Source organism: Ornithodoros turicata, chromosome 1 (genome assembly GCF_037126465.1).
Source record: "Ornithodoros turicata isolate Travis chromosome 1, ASM3712646v1, whole genome shotgun sequence".
NCBI classification, from domain to species: domain Eukaryota; kingdom Metazoa; phylum Arthropoda; class Arachnida; order Ixodida; family Argasidae; genus Ornithodoros; species Ornithodoros turicata.
Window position 1 is genome coordinate 55,322,701 of NC_088201.1, and position 20,875 is coordinate 55,343,575.

Sequence of the window (20,875 nt, forward strand, 5' to 3'; positions counted from 1 at the left end):
ACATTTGTCCTTTACAAAAATTCATGCCAACTGGAATGTCGCATTTGCTCATTGTGTGTTCGCCACTACTACTTTACAAACACAACGGTGTTTGTGTTTTTTGAAGGGAAGGTCGCATCGGGAAACCCATCTATGAAACAGATACCCTTATGTTTGGCATTGGCCGACAATCTACGTGGCTATTCTTTTCGTCCTTACTGTGCTTAGATATTAAATAAACGAATTCTAAAGATCAACGCTGCTTCAGCAGCCACAGAGGCTCCGGCGGCGAAGACATCAGCGTGACGTCACTCCCTAACAGGAGGAGCCAGAGGGCGCAGCCCAGAGGAGAAAGGCGCCGTCCAGACGCCCGCGGCATCCTTTTTCTCAAGGCTGTGCTCTGAATGGTGGTGTAGGGAATGACGTTTCGTTTTTTTCATACTTTGAACGTCTGGCGTCTGCTCTTGTCATATATTCCATCAAACAGCGGTCAAACTATGCCACTATTTCGCGTGAGATTTTCGATACAGTGGTCAACGAGGAATAAAATGACACCATAGTTTCGAAATCGACTCGAACCGATGCGACCGTCCCTTTAACAGTGATGCAAGCTTCGTCAGTAGAAGGACATGGGCCTAGTAAAGCAAAACCAAAACTGAAGCCTTCGCACTGAAGCGCACTACGCGATGAGCGGCCTCTGCATGCAATGCGTGCTTCATCTGGAAACCCAGGTTCGACAGTTTGACTACGAAGGTAATGTTAACTGACGCAAGTGATGTAATAAAGTGGTCTACAGACAAAGTCAGCCGACAGTGCAAGAAATGAAGGTGCTAGGTTGAATGGCACTGCAGTCATTGCTTCAGGCGGAGGATGAACCAATCTTTTAGCTCAAGTCCCTGTTGCAAATTATTCTCCAGGAACCCTGTGTCCGGAGGCTGACGCACAGAACTCCGGTACAAAAATTAATACTGTAACTGGCAGTCGCGCATGCAGAGGATTGCATCAACAAGGACATTGCAGGAGATAGCTATCCAGAACTCATCACAGTTTTTTTTTTTACAAGATTTTATTTGAGGAGAGAAACAAAACACATTTCTGTAAGCAACAATGTCGGCAAAAATAAGGGTGAAGTCCGATACACCGAAGTTCTATAGGTCACATTTTCATTGCACTTCGCAATTCCCCCAATTATTTATTTTTGTGTTTTATTTAGATAACAAACCATAAGCTGTGAGATCACAGAAGATCTCTAACAGTGCCAACCACGGCGTCGATTTTTAGCACCTGTGAACGACGCTGCGGTGTTCGCGAAAGAAGCAGTCCTTTGTTATTTGGGTGTACGTGGCATCGAATGCAAATTGCTCTGAAAGTTGCATCCCGTAAACCAATGAGTGTGAAATACGACGTCACCAACAGACATGGAGCCCCCCTTGCAAAAGTGATGTAAATATCGAATACCCCAATGCAGTAGGTAACAGTACACCACACGGCCACAATGGTGAACTGTTCCCTTTGGTTCACAGTGAAGAACCTGCAAGCACATGAGACAGTGATGTACAGGCATTCACAGCAACAGTCACTTTGCAAATTAGTAATATACTCATGCAGACGACAACTGTCAACGTCACACGACAGGCAAGTCATTGTGTCGCCTTCAGCTTGCTTCTCTGTTCTCGGATGTCCTGCCTTCATGGGCAATGAATTAGTGCTGTTGAGAGTAATATCTGTGCTCATTACAAATGAATTTCCAAGCCAAACAGAACACCCCAATACCGCCCTTGACCTAACCCCAACACAGACTTGTGCACCAGTACAGAAATGCGGCAGTCATGGGTGCGGCATTTCTGCAATGGTGTTTTTCAATTGTAGAACACGAATTTGATTCCTGTACCAATTACTAATACCTCGGCATGCAGTGATGCTTAATCTCTATCATATAGCAAGAATTCCACTGAAATTGCCTGTCGTAGAATACTCAGACCTAACCGTAAAACACTCAACGACTGAACAGAGAGAAAACAATTCACACCCTTTTAACTTAACATTCACTCCAAAACGGCTACATTACATGAGAGGATGATCATCGGTACACTTGATGACCTGATGCAGTGAAATAATAGAAACAAATAATCAGCATAACACATGTGTGTGACTATATGCAGAAGCCTAGACCTAGCATGTTACTTTTTCAACTTTGCTTTTGCAACTGTACACTAGGGTGGTTACGTGTAGGTTTGTCATATATTTATGTACGCAGTACAGTATAGCATGGAAGAGTAAGATTCTTAAGAGAGCGAGAGTTCCGAGGCTCCACAAACATGGGCAGCTCACCAAAGTTAACCATCATGTTGTCATCTTCCCCTGGCGCAATCATGTGGAAGTCGCATAATTCGATCTTACACACAGCAGCACAAGCAATATGTGATAATGCAAATGCATGCAGGACAAACATTCAAAATGGCAAATCCCTGAACAGAACCAGACCACTGATATTTCTTTAGCTGAAGAGCTGTAGGGTTACCTCCTTTGTATTATGTTAGCTTGATAGTGAGTTACTTTTGACTAGCTCTCTACTAGCTACCATTTCTTCCTTCCATGCTGTACTGAGTAGAATAGCTGCATTGCACATTCTAGAGGCAATACTCGAGATCCGTTAACTGCAGATATGATAACACAGCTGAACTGAAGGACACAGTTGGTTTTCTACACTCCTTTCATTTATCTACCACAGCAGTTCAGCATAAGGAATGACGTCCATAAATAGCGAAAGGGGCGTTTCATTATGTCATCACTGCCCGGAAGAGCATCACCAATGATGCTGTGACAACAGCCAATATGAGCTGACTGGATGCAACACGTCCGAGAGTTGCCACACCAACCTTCAAAATCACCATGAAATTCTGCAAAGTCTATCAACTTTTACATAAAGTGATGCTGGTGTAACATTGAAGTGTACAGCCATCTACAAGTGTCATAGCCATCAAGTTTCTATGTCATCTACAGAAACTATGCAGGTTTAGGTTCTTTCTCAACATATTGTCAACAGAGCCTATTTTCAGTACCTGTCGGAGACAACACACAATGGAGATGACAAAAGGAATTCTGGTAATAACTGTCAATGAATCTTCATTACCAAACCTAACTGCATGAAAATACAGCATCCTGAATCTCGTTTCTATCAAGTCTGTGTAAATGAGGGGTGCTGCCACAACGGCAAAATTATCCATGCTAAACACACGTGGCAAATATGTGAAAAGGAGATTCCATCAAACACGGCAAACACAATTGTGGTTATTTCAGTGTCACCGCTAAGTTTCATTGCTCATTTACAGAGTCAAAGACAGATAGACACGAGTAAGAGACCGTAGACAGTAGTAATACTTGGAGACGACATACAACCACACGGACACACAGAGCGAGAAAAAGTAAACACCTTTCAAGTGACATCTCAGTGGTGTCAGCTGCCCATGTACATTTCAGACCAGTCCATAAATGCGTGTGGTGGGAGTATGTACAAAAATACAGTTACCACTTTCTAACGTTCATATATAACGCTATGTATAACAGTCAATATTGAGCTACGGGGAGGGCGATTCCCGTTGAACTCCAGGACCTGCACCGCCTGTTCCTCTCCTCTGCTTTGTTCTCATCTATATGTGTGCATATATTTTCCTACATACTCAAACGTCGGCTCAACGGACTTCTTGCAACTCAAGCTCTGCCTGCTCAAAAATAGCTCTTGCTATTAGAACAACAGTACTATGAGAACATCCATATTTATATATATTTATATGTAACAGCTGCTTATATAATATGTGGAACTATATTTGTAGATAAGTGTAGGTTGCACTGTTTACCAGCAAGCTATCACAAGCATACATAACGTTGTTTCTGCGCTCTGCATTAACTTAATACCATATTAGCTATGTCGTACAATTGTGGTCACCCCGAGTGCCAATGTTGAGACGTTCAAACACGAATCACAGGGTCTAAGGTATGGTAGCATCCGCTCAGACAATACTCCACCAACTTCTCATCACAGATTACGTTGTGTATTGGCATAATCTGTGTTCCTTGTTGCCGTGGCACGGGCGATAGCAAAAATCATTTTGAATTATGCTGAATATATGACATCAACTTGACTATTATATAGCGATTCTTCGCAGTTTACAAATACACGACTCATATCAATAGCAAGGGCGTGTTGCTACCAAAACTTAAACCCTTCTTACTATAATCATACACAGGGAAAGCAATACTATGACGTTCATCCGCTCATAAATTAATCTTACAGAGGCGACTATCTTGGTTAATGGAACACAAAACATAATCCACATAAAATTCTAGTAGACACCGAGGGGCGTTGTCAGTGTTTGGGATGTCAGGGCTATAGATTTATTGCAGTTCAGAAGAGCGCAGTACGCAATGGAGTCTTCGAAAGACATTCACATCAGCCCGGCACTCCCGCCGACAGCCATGCTTAAAAACAACATGGAGGAGGATTGTCGTAGATGCTTAAGTGTACACAACTAGTGAGAAGCAATGACTACTATGATCACAATAGGCTGGCAACTACCGAGCGTCCATGTATCGTAAGTCTAGCACATTCGCCTAACTCAGCAAGACACAAAGGTGGCTTAAACAGTCTATTTGGTTTTCAGGGATAGTAGCTTGACAACAAAGATGATCAGTATGCAGCCACATTGCATTAATTTAAGCTATGCTGCCTTTGATACAGAATGACAAGAAAACCAAGAAGGGAGACAAGACTTCATTTTGTTGCGTGATTGGACTAGGCGTCAATGCAACATTGAAGGAGTTCACTGTCTTTGGCTTGTTCGGGTGCAAAATCAGAGATACATAAACTTGTAACAAAAATGGTGCCGCAAGGAGTGTGCAGGGTATCAGCACATTTCTCAGCAGCATAGGGGCTGTCAATCGTTTGTGAAATAAATAAATTACATAAAAGGACACTGCTTCCTCAAGCATAACTTTTGGCGTACCAAACCAAGCGAGACATTACCAGCAGCCTTACACCAGATAGTCTGGTTCAGGTGCTTTGCAGCCAAGGTCTGGACACGCACACTTGAAACATTGAAAAATGCGTCGATGATGGGAATCACAATGTTCTGGAGCAGGAATGGGTGCCCAATAAGGCTGGTGGAAAACAGAAAATGAACTCGTAAGGTAAGAAACAAACGAAACAGAGAAAGTCGACAGAGTGTGCGATCTGGACGACCCCTGCTTTGAGGGGCAGTCATTCATGAGTAGATAGTGATGACTTCTCGACCGCCACCTCGAACCATAAGCACCCGTTCGAGGCCCTCTGTAAGCACTTCCAGAAATTCCATGTCTGAAACACATGAGTCAAGGACAAATGATGTTAAATGTCTTCTTTGGTCGCTTTTACACACATGAGTATACATGACGAAGAATCCATCATGCAACATCTCTACAGCATTAATTTCTGCGCCGCTAAGCTCACGCCTTTGGTAGCAGCTTGAGAAACAGACAGGATACGAATGCTCGAATACTGAATACAAGACTCGGAGTAGCCGGCTCCTGTGTTTTGTAGGAGCCTCCATCTCCATATTTTTCTTTCCTAACTCCAACTCTAAACAAGACTCGGATACAATACTCTAGATAGCTGGGGCGAGTTTATTTCGATTTTTGATATAACGATATCTCCGATATTACGATCAAATTTCTGGTTCCTGTCAGCCTACCCATTGGGACACACGTAAACAGGTTTTCGATGTGACGATCGCCATGAAAGCGCATGCTCGCGTATACCAATCGCTATTTTCCAGACGGCCAGAAAAACGCGCGAAAATCGAGAACGCAAGATTAAATTTCGGTATTGAAAATAAACGGAGGAGGCAGATATGGCCTCCAAGGGCATTACTTATACGCAACTTTGTCTGCTGCACGGAGGCCACCACTCTGTCCACTCCTCAGAAAACACGGCCGGACGCGCGCGAATATCTGTATACTCCCGCGCATACTCCGGGCGTGTTGGAAAACATGCACGCCGAGCGCGCGCGCGTCTTGAAATCGTCGGGTAAACGCTCCATGCGATTCGGTCTTACGGTTCTGGATGCGTACGTACGTTGCAGGCTGCGCGACTCTGAAGCCACTCCCGACTTGCGATGCTCTTCCCTCACCACATCGTTTTCTCGCCTACAAATTTTTTTCGGACTTGCTATGTGCTACGATGGCGGCTCCGGCTCCGGGAAGCATTTTGATTAGGAAAGGTACATGGCTTGACTTGAAATTTCGCGTGCTTTTACGGATTTTGTACCGGCGCAAAATCTCGTTGTTAAGTATGGTGTCTTCCAAAATGTAAGTCGGTAGACAGTTGTGTGTCGCCACTCAAACACGTGTCGATGAATTGCCCGTGCACCGACGATTTCGCGAAAGTTAATGTATGACGGTAGACTGATATAACGATCGGATTTCGCGTTCCTGTCAATACCGCCATAAACGGGCTCGACTGTGCATGACACGCATATAGCCTTAGGCGATAGCGATAGGCGATAGCCTTCGCCTCGGTGTCTAAAACGCTGCTGCACCACGCCCCCTATGAAAGTTCTGTTCATGTTCTTCTTCTTCCTCGACTTAACAAGAGTACCTTGACGCATTGAAATGGCACTCCAAAATTTTTGGGTTTTAGCTGCGGCGTGTTCTGCAATACATAAAAATTCGGGCAGGCTCAGTCGTGTCCGAGCCGTAGTGTTTGATATGAAAACGTCACGATCTCCGACTGCTTTTCTCCCTTGAGGGATTTTAATGAAGGAAATACAAGTCTTTATTCATTTATTCATTCCATTCATTAGTAATTCATTAATACCAAGAATATTTAAGTTGGCGCGTATCGCCTCCCATCGTTGCAGCGCCTGGGGTCGCTGGTGGGCTCTGGCTCCACCATGGTGCTGAGACCCCTCTGGATGCACTGCATCATCTTTGTAGGTAGCTTTCACACTCGCACAAGTCGAAGTTGGCCCGCTGGTAGAGGCTAACGGGTGCGCGCCGGCAGTCGAATTTGCCACCTCCACTAATCTCCTTCGGCGCTCCCGTAGCTCTCTCGGTCACTCGGTGCTGGACCTTGGGAGCTTTTTGGGTTCCTCTCAAGCCGCCCTTTCTTCTGATTGCCGTTTCCTTCGATTCAGATCATAATTTAGCTTCATGCATGCCGACAATCTGGCACAATTGTGATATTTCAACTTTGCAAATATATAAAATTTCGGTTATTGTTATTGAAGCCGATATCGCTTAAGGTCAAGTTAGAACCTCTCAAGCGCTTTCAAATGACACCTCGATCGTTCGCAAGACAGACTGTCCGCGAGGTACGCGCCTCTCTCTCAAGGTTTGAGTATCTCTCTTATGCGCCCGCCACACTTAGGGCCGTATTCCCGAACCACCCGCAACTCGCACTCAGGGCGCCCGTAGCCCAGGGTCCCTTGAGGGCGAACATCCCCTCAGGGCAGCATGCATTTCTCGAATGTAAACGTGCACGCCCTCGTCGTACCGCTCAAGCTGGTTTTCCCAGTCCCGAATTCGTCGCACCGTCACTACGGCAATAACACCGTGAGGGTAACGCTTGAATCGCACAACGCGATCCACAAATGCACATATCCTCCATGTTTGTTTCGAGGCGAGCGTCCCTCAGGGAGCGTACAGGGAGCTCGCGAGCTCACTTGACTGGCGCGTGCCCTTGGGGCGCCCCTTACAGATACGGGCGCTTTGGGAAACGAAATTCTCCTCCCTCAGGGCTAGCGCTTACATAGGGAGCCCTCAGGGTTGGTTGGGAATACGGGGGTTAGAGATTGTCTCAGCCGTCGCAATGACCTTCTTAGCTAGAATCTTACACGAATCTTGGTTGCTGCCGGTTTATTACTCACCGAGTTATCGCGTCATGAAATTTGGCATAATTTCGTTGGATCGTAAATTTTGACCTGGGCCCCGATCTTCAACTTTCGCATGTCGTTATATTTAAAGTTGGCGCGCTCTAAAGCCACTGCGGTTGGCTCGAGCAGGAGGCCCTGGCTACCAAACCGAACTTAGACATTTTCACGTCAACATGAACTCTTGTGAAGAAACGGGGAGCACAGCTGACCTGTAGCGTGTGCGAGGAGCTGCTGACCCGCACACCCTCTAGAAACCCTCCACTCCTTCAAAAGGCGTGTAAGTGAATGAGGGAAGTTGACATCACTTTGTGGAGTTTCCAGTCCCGATGGGAAAGCCGATTAGGTGACTCATGACGTAGCCTAGCACGGCCAGAGCACCGTAGCAGTAGCAGACAATTTTCTGTGGACGATGAGAGCGTAAGGCTGCTCCCCACGCGGGCTTGATGCCACACACAATCTGCTGACATCATGTGAGGCTGGGCCGATCCCAGCATTTTTCTAAACTTGATTGAACACTGACAATAATGTGCACGACAATAATGTGCACGACAAAAATGTTGTGCATAGTGGCTAGACTGTTTGATGAATGAGCACTCAAAAAGGACTGCTAATTCTGTGATCATACAAAACCTTTCCAGTAAATGCCACGGAAATTGGGCGTCAACTCACAGTAACAGTGTGGTTATGGAGTGCATAACTCAATGTGACTCAGCTAAATTATTTTTGTACTGCAATTGAGGAATGACCTCGTTCAAGATCATGACCCCCGTTTGAAGCAGATGGCGGCAGGTTCCTCTTCATGAAGAGTGTTGGGCCCCTCTCTCTACTACGTTGGGCCCCTTTACGGCAGATGCGTGCATCAGAGGAAGATAATGTAACGTGGTGACACGACAAAGGATTCGAGTAGGATAGAGTAGTAAGATGGGCACCTTCTTTAGGTGATCCATCCTAACAGTTTGCAATACAAAAACCATGCAAGTGTGAAGCAAGAAGAGTACAGTCCGAATTATTGGATGCGGAAATACATTGATTCTGTGGGACGTTTGACGGTGCCAACAGTTTTGTACAAAAAACTGGAAAGTCCGAATCATCAGCCGGTGACTGCATTTCGCCTGCGAAGACATTATATGCGGCTCATTTGAAGTTTAATAATAATTGGGTGTTTACGTCGCGAGACAACTGAGATCATGAGCGACGCCACAGCGGTCAGTCTGTGGATTGCTTTTGCCCACCTGGGGGTTCTTTAACGTGCGATGAAAGCTCATCACACGGCACCCCGTATTTTAACGTCCCTCGCGGAAGACGGCGTGTCTAAGCAACTTGTACCCTGCCACCAAGTTGCTGGCGTCCTCGGCCGGGTTCGAACCCGCGATCTCGGGATCAGAAGGCGAACACGCTACCGACTAAGCCACCGAGGCCGGTAGGCTCATTTGAAGTAACTCACATTCAGGAAGCATGCAGTGGCGGACAATGTTTATGTATGGGCAACCAAAGCATCTTAAGTTTCGTTTTGTGCACGCGTTTTGCGCTCTCGCGTTCGGCGCAAGGTTCATGGTGCCCCATGGCGTAACCAATCGAAAGCAGGAGCTACTTGGCAAGTCGGGGGGGCTTCGTTCCGCTGCTTCCTGCAGGCAGAAACACTTTACGAGGGAACGTAAAAGTTGAAATTAAGCTAAGGTGGTGTTCTAACTAAGGAGCTTATCATCACACTGAAAACACAGTGGGACAAACAAAAATTCAAAATATGTTTAAATTAACAGACAGTATGAAATATTGGGGTGCGAATTAACGTAAGTCTACTGTAGTACAGAAAGAGATCCCCCTTCAGCCATGGAAACATGGAAGAAACATGGAAGAGCTATAACTAGAGATGAGTGCAGGTATGAAAATTTGTACCCGCAACCGGCACCGCAACCGCAGAAGCGCGACCCGCAGCAATGCCATTGGTGCAACCCCCACCCGCACATCCCGACGCGTTCCCACATACCCGCAAACGTATCCGCAGTCCAATGCGTATGCAAGTTTCAGTTAAAGCAAGAAATGATTTATTCCGGCTGGGGACACTGTCTGTTAGCGAGCCGCTTTCTCAACGCGTCAGACGCTGTGGCGACTGCTAACGAGATGCGTACCAGTCGTGGTGTGGAAAGATAGCCAAAACGAGCCCCACGTAGCACACATAGCGAAAGAGTGACAACAACTTTATTTTGAGATGATGAATGCCAGTTTCATTGCCAGGGACGATACTCCACCCTATTCTTCATACTCACATTACCAACCTTACCGAACCATACTCTTCGGGTCTCTTATACCCCTGTCACACGGGGAAACAAAATGTCATTCCCAACGAATGACATTCCTATGAATGTCATTTGTTCAGTGCTCCACGAGTATGCAGAATGACATTACATGCGACTGACATTCGCTCAGCGAATGGGTTCGAGGAACTCATTCGCTCTTCCCCGTCGCACGAACTGTACCCTGGACGGCAGAAAGTCAGTGAGAAACATCAACGTCAAGCATTGAGAACGACAGGAAGGCAACCGAAAAATTTCCAGCGATTAATTTTTGTAAAAATGGTGACGTCCTTCTCTCTCTCTCTCTCTCTCAAAGAGTAAGCATAGAACGCGAAGCTAGTACATGACAAAGCTGTCATCATCTCACACACAATGAAGGTCTGGATATGGAACGTTTTGATAAGCATTTTGCACCAAATGTTCGGGTCGTGCACCAAAAGCAGACGAGCTGGCTTTGTGTCTGCGAGTATTGCGGGTATACCCGCACCTTACCCGCAACCCGCGATGAAACGGATATGTATACTCGCGAAGAACAAACTTGCACGGGTATCCGCTAGTATACCCACACCCGCACTCATCTTTAGTTATAACCAAAAATGAAACACAGACAAACCTCTGTATAGTTCAACCTGATCGAATGTTTCAGAGCACACATGGAAGCATGCACGCGCATACAGAATAACAAACAGGTTATTCTACACCCCTGTTGTAAATGCAGAACGTAACAAGTGGGAAAAGGATACAGTTCTCTTCGCCCTTCTGCATTCTAGGTGGGCCTGGTAGATTGATGATTACCAGCTGGGAATTGTGCGACTTGTTGACGATCACCTCATTGAGCCGCACTGCAGTGTGCATGCGACGGACGTTCGCTTCATCGCTGTTGTCAATTGCCACAGGAGAAGCATTTTATTAGGATCAAGTGACAATTTTACGACAAATACGGCTGCAACAAATATACACAGGGCACTGAACTTACGGCTTAATCTTCAGCAAGCCGTCAAAACCCTCCTTCTGCTGGGGGCCCTCAGTCTTGACGGGAGCTGAACTATCAGGTAAATTCACAGTCCCATTGGCTGGGCTGCTTGGCTGTTCTGGGCTGGTGGACTTAGTGGGGGATGCCTCCTTGGCTGCGGGTATTTGCTTGACGGGTGACCCACTGGCCGATTTGGTGGGCGACGAGCGCCTGGATGAGTGCCGTGACGAGTGGCGTGATGAAGTGTCTTGGCTGGCGCCCACATCCCCCAACTCAGTTGCCTCATCTGGGCTGTTCTGTGGCTTGTCGCTGAAGCGTACCTTGGAACTTGTGTGGTTCTGGACGTTGTGGTGGTGGTCCATGATCGTTTCAACCTACAGAGTGCAAATGTACACTTACATGTTTTCTCTCATCTCTCATACATTGCGAGTCTCAATGGTGACTGACGACTGTCTGCCTCACGTCCATTTCCATATCAAGTATTCTGACAGTTAACAATCACATGCATATACGCGGTGTTTCAGTGACTCAAGTGGATCGGACGGAATCCTTTAAAATGACCAATTTGATGCAACCTGTAGAACAGCAGATGACATTGGTCTGTGCCTCTTAAACTTCGACATCTTCACAAGAATTTTTGGCCTCAGAGGCTTCACACTTTGTTACCTGGTGAAGCTGCGAATATAATCGCAAGGCTTAGTACACAGGACACTCCTGAGAAAGTACCACTTGTCCACTGAAGAATTTCGTAAGAGGTTCAGGTCAGAGCGCAGTACCGTATGTCGAATTTGAGGTCGTCACGTCGAAGTGAAAGCCTATGGCAACGATGACAAAGTCGTAGAGCACATTTGCCTAAAACAGTTGTGTAATCGCATCCCAGACCATATGAGGTTCTGGATTGAAGATAGAGGTAATGCTGACTCAGTTGAAAATGCTTCTGAGCTATTTGGCAAATATGTAACAAGAAAAGGAAATACCGCGTCGTCACACTACTCGAGTTTCAAAGCGCAAAAAAACAGAAGTTGGTCCGTTCTCTCAGCTGTCAGTACATAGGTGTTGTTCAGTAAGTGCGGCTCCAAAAAGATGTGATTCGCACAAAGGCAGAGAAACGACCCCTCCAAAACAAGTAAAGGAAAGCCGTTGTGAATCTTAAGTTTTTGAATCCAAAGGACGGATTCGATGTTACAACAGCACAGCACATAGCAAAAAATTGTCCTAAGTTAAACGTCGTTTGTTCTCTAGTTGAAGAAGGTAAGGGTAGCGACACCACTCTAGAGCACTACACTCGACAGGTAAAAGCAAATGGAAAGACGTTTAGGGTTCTCAGGGATACTGCATCAACTGTAGACATAATTCAGACTTCTCGTGTACAACGCAACATTTCACAGGAGATTGCATACAGTCACCCTGAGGAGTTACCATATAAAACGTGTAATTATGCATTATTGCAACTATAACTACATTAATTATGCATGCAATATAAATCTGCAAGAGTATATCTGTCACACCACTTAATAATAATTTAAGGATCCAACCATGCTAAGCGTCTCCCTCCTGTTGAGTCGCAGGTGCTTGAGCATCTCTGTCCGCTGCTCCATCATTAGGGTTCTCTCGTAAGTGTAAGCTGATATGTCGCTGTCAGTCTGTAGGATTACAAGCACGCAGAGACATTAGAATGACTTCAACAAATGCTCACAACAAACAATTAGTTAAGCACCGATGATACTATCTAGAATGATACAATTTCCCCAATAATAAGGCGTTTGCACGCACACCATTAGTGTCGCTCTACAGAAAGAACATATGCTTTGCTCCTTTTCTTTAGGTATTCACATAAAACGGGTTCCTGCATTATATGACTCGAAAATTTGCTGAAGTGCTGGATGCGGATGTCACTCAGCTTCAAAAGGCAACACAATATTGATGTTGCGCACATAGCTGATGAACGTGTCAAACTGTGGTTTCGCCTAATCGTGAACCAGCTGATAAGGTATGATTTCGCTATTTTTCAAGTTGGCGCACTGCTGGGGCTTGGCACTGAACTGTAAGTGGAGCGAGACGTAAGTACGGTCTGCTAATACTCCCGCTCATAATGGTATACAACATAAAAATCATGTGCTTCTGGCCAGTATTTAAAGGCTGGACGAATTTAAGGCAAGCACATGCGGAATGAATATGCTGCGAAGGTAAACTCTAAACTATCAATAAATATTGTTGTGCTACGTCAGTATTAAGGATACCGTTTATAGCAGCAAAACTGCATGGGATGTTCCCCGAATGAAAGTACTTCATCTGCGCCCTCACTAAAGTACCATCGGTGTTTCATTACCTGTTGAAGGGTTAGCAACACTGAATCCTACCATTTCAACAACTTCCACCTCGGCGTCAATTCGTAAGTGATACAGGAACGTAGCTAAATCTTTCTTCATTTGAATGCTGTTGTCTTCGAGTTCTGAGGGTTTACTCACGTAAAGGAAGCACAGCAATCAACTTATTTTCATGACTTATGTACCACATAATAGGATCTACTAAATGGGATACGAGACATAACTTACTATAGCTGTGCGAATATTCGAAACTTCGAATTCGAATCGAATAGGTAATGCTATTCGAATAGTATTCGCAGCGATTTTGAAACAATAAAAAAAACTTTATTGTGATTGTGTTATGTGAGATGGTGAATGGGGAGTTTCATCGCCAGGGGCGATACTCTACCCCATTGCTGGTGGTGATGCGGGGAATGAAATAATGAGCCCCCTCACAAGAAGGATGGAAGTCCTATGGTATCCAGAAAGGTGAAGAGAGCTTTGACGGCAGAGCGTTGGTGGGCTGGATGTGGCCAGGGACCGGGCGATTTTGAGTGTTCGCAGTTTTCGAACATTTTCGAATATTACTGAAACGGTCGAGGTGAAGCACCTTCATTGGCGCAATTTCACGTACGCAGAGGGCGAGATCAATGTAGCCACAAAAAATCGCGTATAGTAAAACGTGTTGTGCAATAAGAGTGGCGGTACGTTGCAACGTATGCTGACCCGAAACGTAATCCGCTCGATCGACATCGTCATCATAGCGTTTCGTGAGGCGGCTTCGCGTCGACAATGCGAAGTACATTTCAAACCGAAAGCGGAAGAGTAGCGTACTGCCTTTGCGACATCGAAAGGTCGTTTCCTTCACCCGCACTATCGCGGTTTTGGTAAAAGGTAGGGACACATCGCATAGGCTACTTCCAAGTGCAAAGAAATCCGCTACAGCTAACCGAAACGGTGAAGCGCGAATACTGATTCCTATGGGAAGAAACGCAGCTGGAGACTATAAGGTTGCAAAAAATGATCGATATCTTCCTCCAGCTCCTGTGTGTCACCAAAGATCGCTGATTTCGTGAACTAATGATTAAAGTCTGCCCCGGATTACACTCTGCTCTCAACAACCACCTTTTCGAGGGTTACTATACCTGCAACTAAAACTAACTTTCCTGCGTGACAACTTGTAGTTCCACTCGCACTATGTTCCTAGACTGGTCCATAGCATACCCCCACAAGTAACTGAAAGGTTTTCTATGCTTACATTATGTTCATTATAGGGCCCATTTACATTGTACATTAGAGGTTCCAATAAATGTATTCACAACTTCCAGAGTTGTACACCATTTGTAAAAAGTACTGCAAGTACAAACGCAAACAAACTAGAGAATGCACATCCCAGCGATGTAATGTGTGTTCCAATGTCCAAAGTGGAACGGCTTCTTTTTCTTACGATATTTTATTCTGAATGAAGTCTGAAGGCTCAGCCCATCAGGAGCAGTAGTTCTCCCAATGGGCCTCTGAAATTTTCCATAGTTAGAAGTGCGACAAGACAGGGACAGAAGGGACTAGACCCGTGCCTAGTCCCTTCTGTCCCTGTCTTGTCGCACTATGGCTGATTGTTACCAACGCGCCGAAACCATTTCGCTTACTTGAAATTTTCCGAAGTGAGATATTTGAAATATTCGAATCGAGCTTCTTGTGAATATTAGATTTCGATTCGAAATTCAAAGGTATAATTCGAATTCGATTCGCAGTTCTTGTGAGATACTCGTATTCGATTCGATTTGGAATTCGATTTGCTATACGCACAGCTCTAGAAGTTACTGCTGCACAAAGAACTATAGACGAATGAACACACGAACAGCTTACAAAGTAGGCCTTCTTGAAGGTTTAAAGTGGCTTTAAAACTAATTCAGACTTTCGTGTCTTGAAGTAACACCTTTCTAATTTATTCATGCATAACATTTTACTTGTCTGCACGAGGCTCATAAAGGATACGAGCCACAGTAAATATGCGCAGCTTGCAGTTTTTCCAGACTTTATGCTGCTTCAGCAAGAATGGCAGCAGCATCAACAGACCACCGTCATCTGAGCGTCGGCTAAGGAAGAAGTGCATAGAAAATAGCAAGATGATACAATAGACTTCAAAATGAAAACCATTTTTCATAACTCGACCAAAAAGGATACGGACAATCCACCAGACGTCAATGGTTCCGTGCAGTTTCTCTGTGTTTGATGGGAATTGGTTGATGTTTTTTGGCACAAGGAGGGCATTCTTGCTGGCTGACACATTGCGAATCGTTTCTGAAAGTAGAAGAGGTATACCTAATGTGACCAGACATCCCTATTTCGGCGGGAAATGTTCGCTTTTATGGTCGTGGTCGAGCTGTCCGACCAGCCTGCTTGTGGGACGGCGTTTTGTCCCGCTTTTGACATCAACCCCGGTGAAAAAAAAAAAAAAAAAGAAAACGAAGAAAAATGTGGTGAAACATGGGTTTTCAACATCCACATGGCCCTGTCCCGGCTGGCACCTAGCCAATGAAACACCATGATGTCTTGGCTAAAAAGCCATTCCCCGAGTCAACACTACAATGACAATAACGACGAAATGGGAGTGCAAATTCAGCGAGACCAGGGCGAGATTACCAGTTTATACCTGCAAGTATGAAGAGACACAAAACAGAACAGATCCAGGTCAACGTATTTGCTGTGCACGCTAGGCAATACGTCAAACACCAAGAAGTCGAGCCCGTTTATAACGATCTTCGATATAACGATAACCCCCTATTACGATCAAATTACTGCTTCCCATAAGCTCACCCATGGAAGTACTACACGTAAACACGGCTTTAATATAACGATCTTCGTGAGAGCGTTTGCTCGCGTGTACAGTGACAGTGATGTGATTGGGCCAAGCCATTTTGGAGCATCTTCTGGAGCAGGTAAAAATCCGTTTTGGAGCAACAAAACGGTGCTTTGGAGCAGATATGCTACATAATCATGCACATTCATATACACTTTATTTTTAATATATTGTCGAAAGAGTGACGTAGATGTGCACCGAAGCTGAAGGCCCACTCCTTATAACGACCGTCATATGTGCTGCAATCAGTTGAAGTGGCTTACGTGTAGTGACAAAATTTAGACCAGGATTTTCAACAATATTCGCAAACAGCGACAGCGCGGAGTGAAAATTCGAATATTTCAAGTGGAGTATAACACAGAATTCAATATAGGTTACTGCGAAGAATTCCTCGCCAAAGGTAGCTTACTGGTGGGAAAGTGTTCTGTGTGCTCTTAACAGTGACATTTTTTAGTTATTTCCGCGCCCAATTTGTCCACTGTGCTTTCACATAGCGGTAGAGTCACATAGGCTGAACATTTCCAATAATTTTTTCAGGTTTCTCGTCCACAACACCAACTAATTGATGGTCTATTACGAGCGCTCTCGCAATCTTTCGCGTTAGTGACGTCATGAGACACCTGCGACAAGTTATGGCAACACAGCACGGAAACACGGCAATGGTTTAAAAAATGAAGGAAAGAGTGATAGTGATCGGACTTGCGCCTTCTATTCTGTCATATTCCTAATCCTTCCGTTGGGGGATATCTTATCTCTATGGCTTTACTATTGCCTGGCGGCAACAGCCCAAGCAGCACAATGTACTGAAAGTCGAGTGCAATAGGGGTGGACGGTATGTGTCTTATCAATGTTCTTTAGTTTCACGAGTCTGTTCAAGGCCTTCCACCTACCCGTCCACCCCTCTTGCACTCGACTTTCAGTGCATTTTGCTGCTTGGGAGGTAGGGCACGCATAAGCACTCTCACCCTTCAAATAACGCGTGTCAGGAAAGGGTTTTCTAGCTGCAGGATACCGGCTTAGCGCATGCAAAACAGAAGCGAAACTCTACGAATAGGAGACGCGGCTACTGTCCCGCTATAACATGCGCTGCCCGCTTACCAGACACGCGATAAACGACCAGAGGGGGCTCCGCTGGAAGCTCGCTTACGCTTTTAACGGTGCAAGCGGATGTTTGGCGAAGGCTTGGCGCAGATTCCTGATATTTTGCGAAAATGTAGCAGGATATAGCAGTGCTGGCCCCATGGCGCAGTTTGCGCAGCAATCACGGCGCTGCATTGAAAACAAAATAAAGACGGCATTTTCAAGAGCCTTAGTGTCCATAAGCATTAAAGTGAGATCGCGGTGCGTTTAACCGCCAACGGGTATGCGCGCGTTGCAGAGCGCGCGACTTCGAAGTTCGAAGGTGCTCGCGAGAGGAGGAGGAGGTTGCTCTCTCTCCTCAGCGTTCCCTCGTCCTCACGATTTTTAATGCGTTAGCATTAGAGTCCTCGCTACGCAAGAATCGCGGCGTGGTCTGTCTGTCCGCTCGGCGCGGTGCGCATGCGCTGTGAACGGAGAAGGAAGGTGAGGTCGCGTGGAGGCTCCGCAGTGCAGCTGTGGTGGTCGACAGGTTCAAACGTGTCTGCGTAGGCGCGCCATGGGTTATGAAAGCTGCGCGAAGGAGCGGCGGCGAAAGAAGGCTGCGAGACGGCGCCACCTAGCTCAATCGGAGTAGGTGAAAAGGAGGCCCAAAAAGCTCGTTGGGCTGCAAATGCTGTCTTGCGTTAGCGTTGTGTAGGGTCGTGTTAAGGGTTGTGTAGCGTTGTGAAGCGGAGTTCCCAAATGGTTTTCAAGTTTTAATGCTAACGCATTTCCGTCGGATCTACCGATGGACCGACCATGATTTTTTTTGTGCGTGTGTGATTTGCTACGATGCGGTTCCGGGACGCAAGGCTCGATTTGAAGTTACACGTGCTCGATGGATTTTGTACCGGTGCAAAAACTCGTTGCGAAGTGCTGTGCCTTCGAAAATGTGAGTTGGCGAACAGTTGCGCGTCGCCACTCAAACACGTGTCGACAAATTACATGTGGAAAGTTTTCGACACAAAGGTGCGTCAATCTACAGCTAGATAAAATGCTTTCGTAATCTTAATAATTGGGGGTTTACGTCGCGAGACAACTGAGAAAAATGATTTCGTGCTCTCAACAAACGTACATGTCCACTGGCGTTCTCCAGTGCCTCTATTGGTGGCTAACTTTGCGCATTTTACATCTAACATTTTAGGGAATTTTCAGGTTTTACCACAGCGAGTATAGATTAATACGACTAGTGGTCAGGGTGTTGCAGCGAAACGTTTTTTCGTACCGATTCAGCTCCAGAGTAAAAAGAGACAACGGTTAATACCAGTTCGAACTGGTTCGGGCACCAACATCAGCACAGGTACCACCTATAATGCCGTCTTTGAAGTGGTTTCGGATCACCCTGTGTTCGTGTGCGCAAGCAAAGCGGACCGTGAATGTGGGAGACTCCTGTACAGCTCTCGATTATTTTTCCGAAATAAGCGCGACTTGCATGAAGTTAAAAAAAATCAAAAACACCAGACAAATGTGCGAATGGGTGATATTTGTTTTTAATCAATTTGCTACTGATAAGACATTCCGAGGAATCAATTTGGGTTCTCAATAACCTCATCATTCGTCATTTAATTACTATTCACAACAAAATGCTGTACTGAAATTGGGGGTTTCTCAAAGGAAAAAATAAAATAACAGGTGTGCGTGGCCATTCGATTTGTATTTTTAAGACTAACTGTAAATAAAATGAAATTGAATTGAGCATCACTTGAAAGCTTTAAAATGGCAGAGATGATGCGTTAGATTGAGGTCATGTGGGTTTGTTGGCCGTCGTCAATCTTAAAATTGGTAAGACCAAACTGCCAACTCTAAAACACCGACAGCACAGACGCAAGAACCCTGACGTAGTGTGAATGTATTTGAAGACGCTTTGTAGGTCACAGTATTTTTCGGTACGCACCTTCGAGTTCCGGATGCCACAACTTTCCACTTGAACCGGAAACTATTAAAGGGGTTGGGACACGTTCACAGATGTAGTTTATTACACGATAGACGCATTGTACTGCACGCCAGAATACTGAGGAAAAAAAGAATTCTTCTCCGTGTCATGCCTAGCAAGACACAGGCCCTCAAACACACTCCCGAGTGCTCCCGAGCAAAGCACAGAGGTCATGGCGACCTCGGGTGATGCATCTAGTAGACCGAGCGTGAGCGCCTAGGTCCAGTGCACGCTCTACACAGGAGTCGCTCTGGGGCAGTCATCACCCGAATTCGTCGGACGCTCTACACCGTTAAAAAAAACAAAAGGTGTACAGTAACTCCCTTTTGGGGAGTACATCCTTGCCACATATATCACTCCCTTTGGATTGTACAATTACTCTCCAGTAGGGAGTTAAAGGGTCTCCTCACTCCCTGACCGGGTATCCGCACGAGCGACCTTTTCGGGCGAGATCTCGGTGGAGGCGCGAGGGCGACAGGAGCGGCGTCATAGTTTTTTGGGTGCACGTGAGCCACATCACGTCCTCTCGTACACTCATCTGCCGCCGAGAGATTCTGTGCGCGCTCCACAGACTTTCTCCGACGAGAAACTGCGTCTGCTAGCTGTGCTACGTTCAGCGCTGTCCTCCATCGCGTGTTTAAGTAACTTCTCCACCGTCACTTCAGACGTCGTTCGGATGCGCTTGGCATTTCTTCCGCGATATCTCGTTGGCGCGTGCTTTCCTCCTCGCTCTCCTTTGCCGACATCTCGCCAGATAAAGTCGCTCGTGCGGGTACCCGGTCAAGGGAGTGAGGAGACTCCTTTCTGAGAGTAATTGTACTCTCCACAAGGAAGTAATATATGTGGCAAGAAAAAGGAGTTAAAGTACCCCCTTTTTTTTTTAAAGAGTGTAGCTCTACCGCTAGTGTGGCTCTACCGCTCGTCTACGAGGGTCGCTGCGTCGCTGCGCTCGCTACGCATTGCGCGTTCGTGAACTTCCGGCAGCGTCGTCGGCCTCTCGCAGCAGGAGCTCTCGGGCTCTTGCTCGCTGCTCTTCGGGCGAGCGAACTGCTCCGTAGTGCATCAGCCGAACACGCGACCCTTGCACTGACCGCACCACCCGAATTTACAGCTCGGGTTCGGGGCAGAATAAAGTGCCCCAAACGCATCACCCGAAAGCGCCATCAGGGAGCTCACAGTTGCGCCCATTCCCATTGGCAGCTGTAAGCACGTGACTTCTCGTGCGCTGCCTCACTGGGGGCGGCGAGAGCTGTGATATCAGAGCCGCATCAGTTTCGGTATTCGCGGTGCCCGTTCTCTCAGCTTCTATTACTCTGTTCGCTGTGATATTTTCAATGCAGTTTCACAGAGATACAAAGAACCGTTTTTTACGTTTATCTGAGATAACCTTGGATGACTTGTCGCAACCCCTTTAAGATAATTGTTTGGTTGTGGTTCGGCATCCTGCCGGAGGGTAAAATGGCAATATACGTAAGCGTACTTGCTTTTAATGATTCAAATACAC

At 46.0% G+C, this 20,875-nt stretch overlaps 1 protein-coding gene across 1 annotated transcript in view; it reads right to left on the minus strand.

Annotated features, from left to right (window-relative positions):
• Positions 1–1,995: 1,995 nt before the first annotated feature.
• The window catches only part of LOC135378263 (solute carrier family 12 member 4-like), a 239,106-nt gene continuing 220,226 nt past the window's right edge, over positions 1,996–20,875 (minus strand). Inside the window, exons 20-26 of the mRNA XM_064611244.1 lie at positions 15,644–15,760; positions 15,455–15,544; positions 13,514–13,605; positions 12,689–12,796; positions 11,157–11,527; positions 10,924–11,057; positions 1,996–5,332 (exon numbers count right to left, since the gene is read on the minus strand). Of these exons, the coding sequence (XP_064467314.1) occupies positions 5,241–5,332; positions 10,924–11,057; positions 11,157–11,527; positions 12,689–12,796; positions 13,514–13,605; positions 15,455–15,544; positions 15,644–15,760 (1,004 nt within the window). The 3' untranslated portion in view covers positions 1,996–5,240. The remainder of the gene's footprint in view (positions 5,333–10,923; positions 11,058–11,156; positions 11,528–12,688; positions 12,797–13,513; positions 13,606–15,454; positions 15,545–15,643; positions 15,761–20,875) is intronic.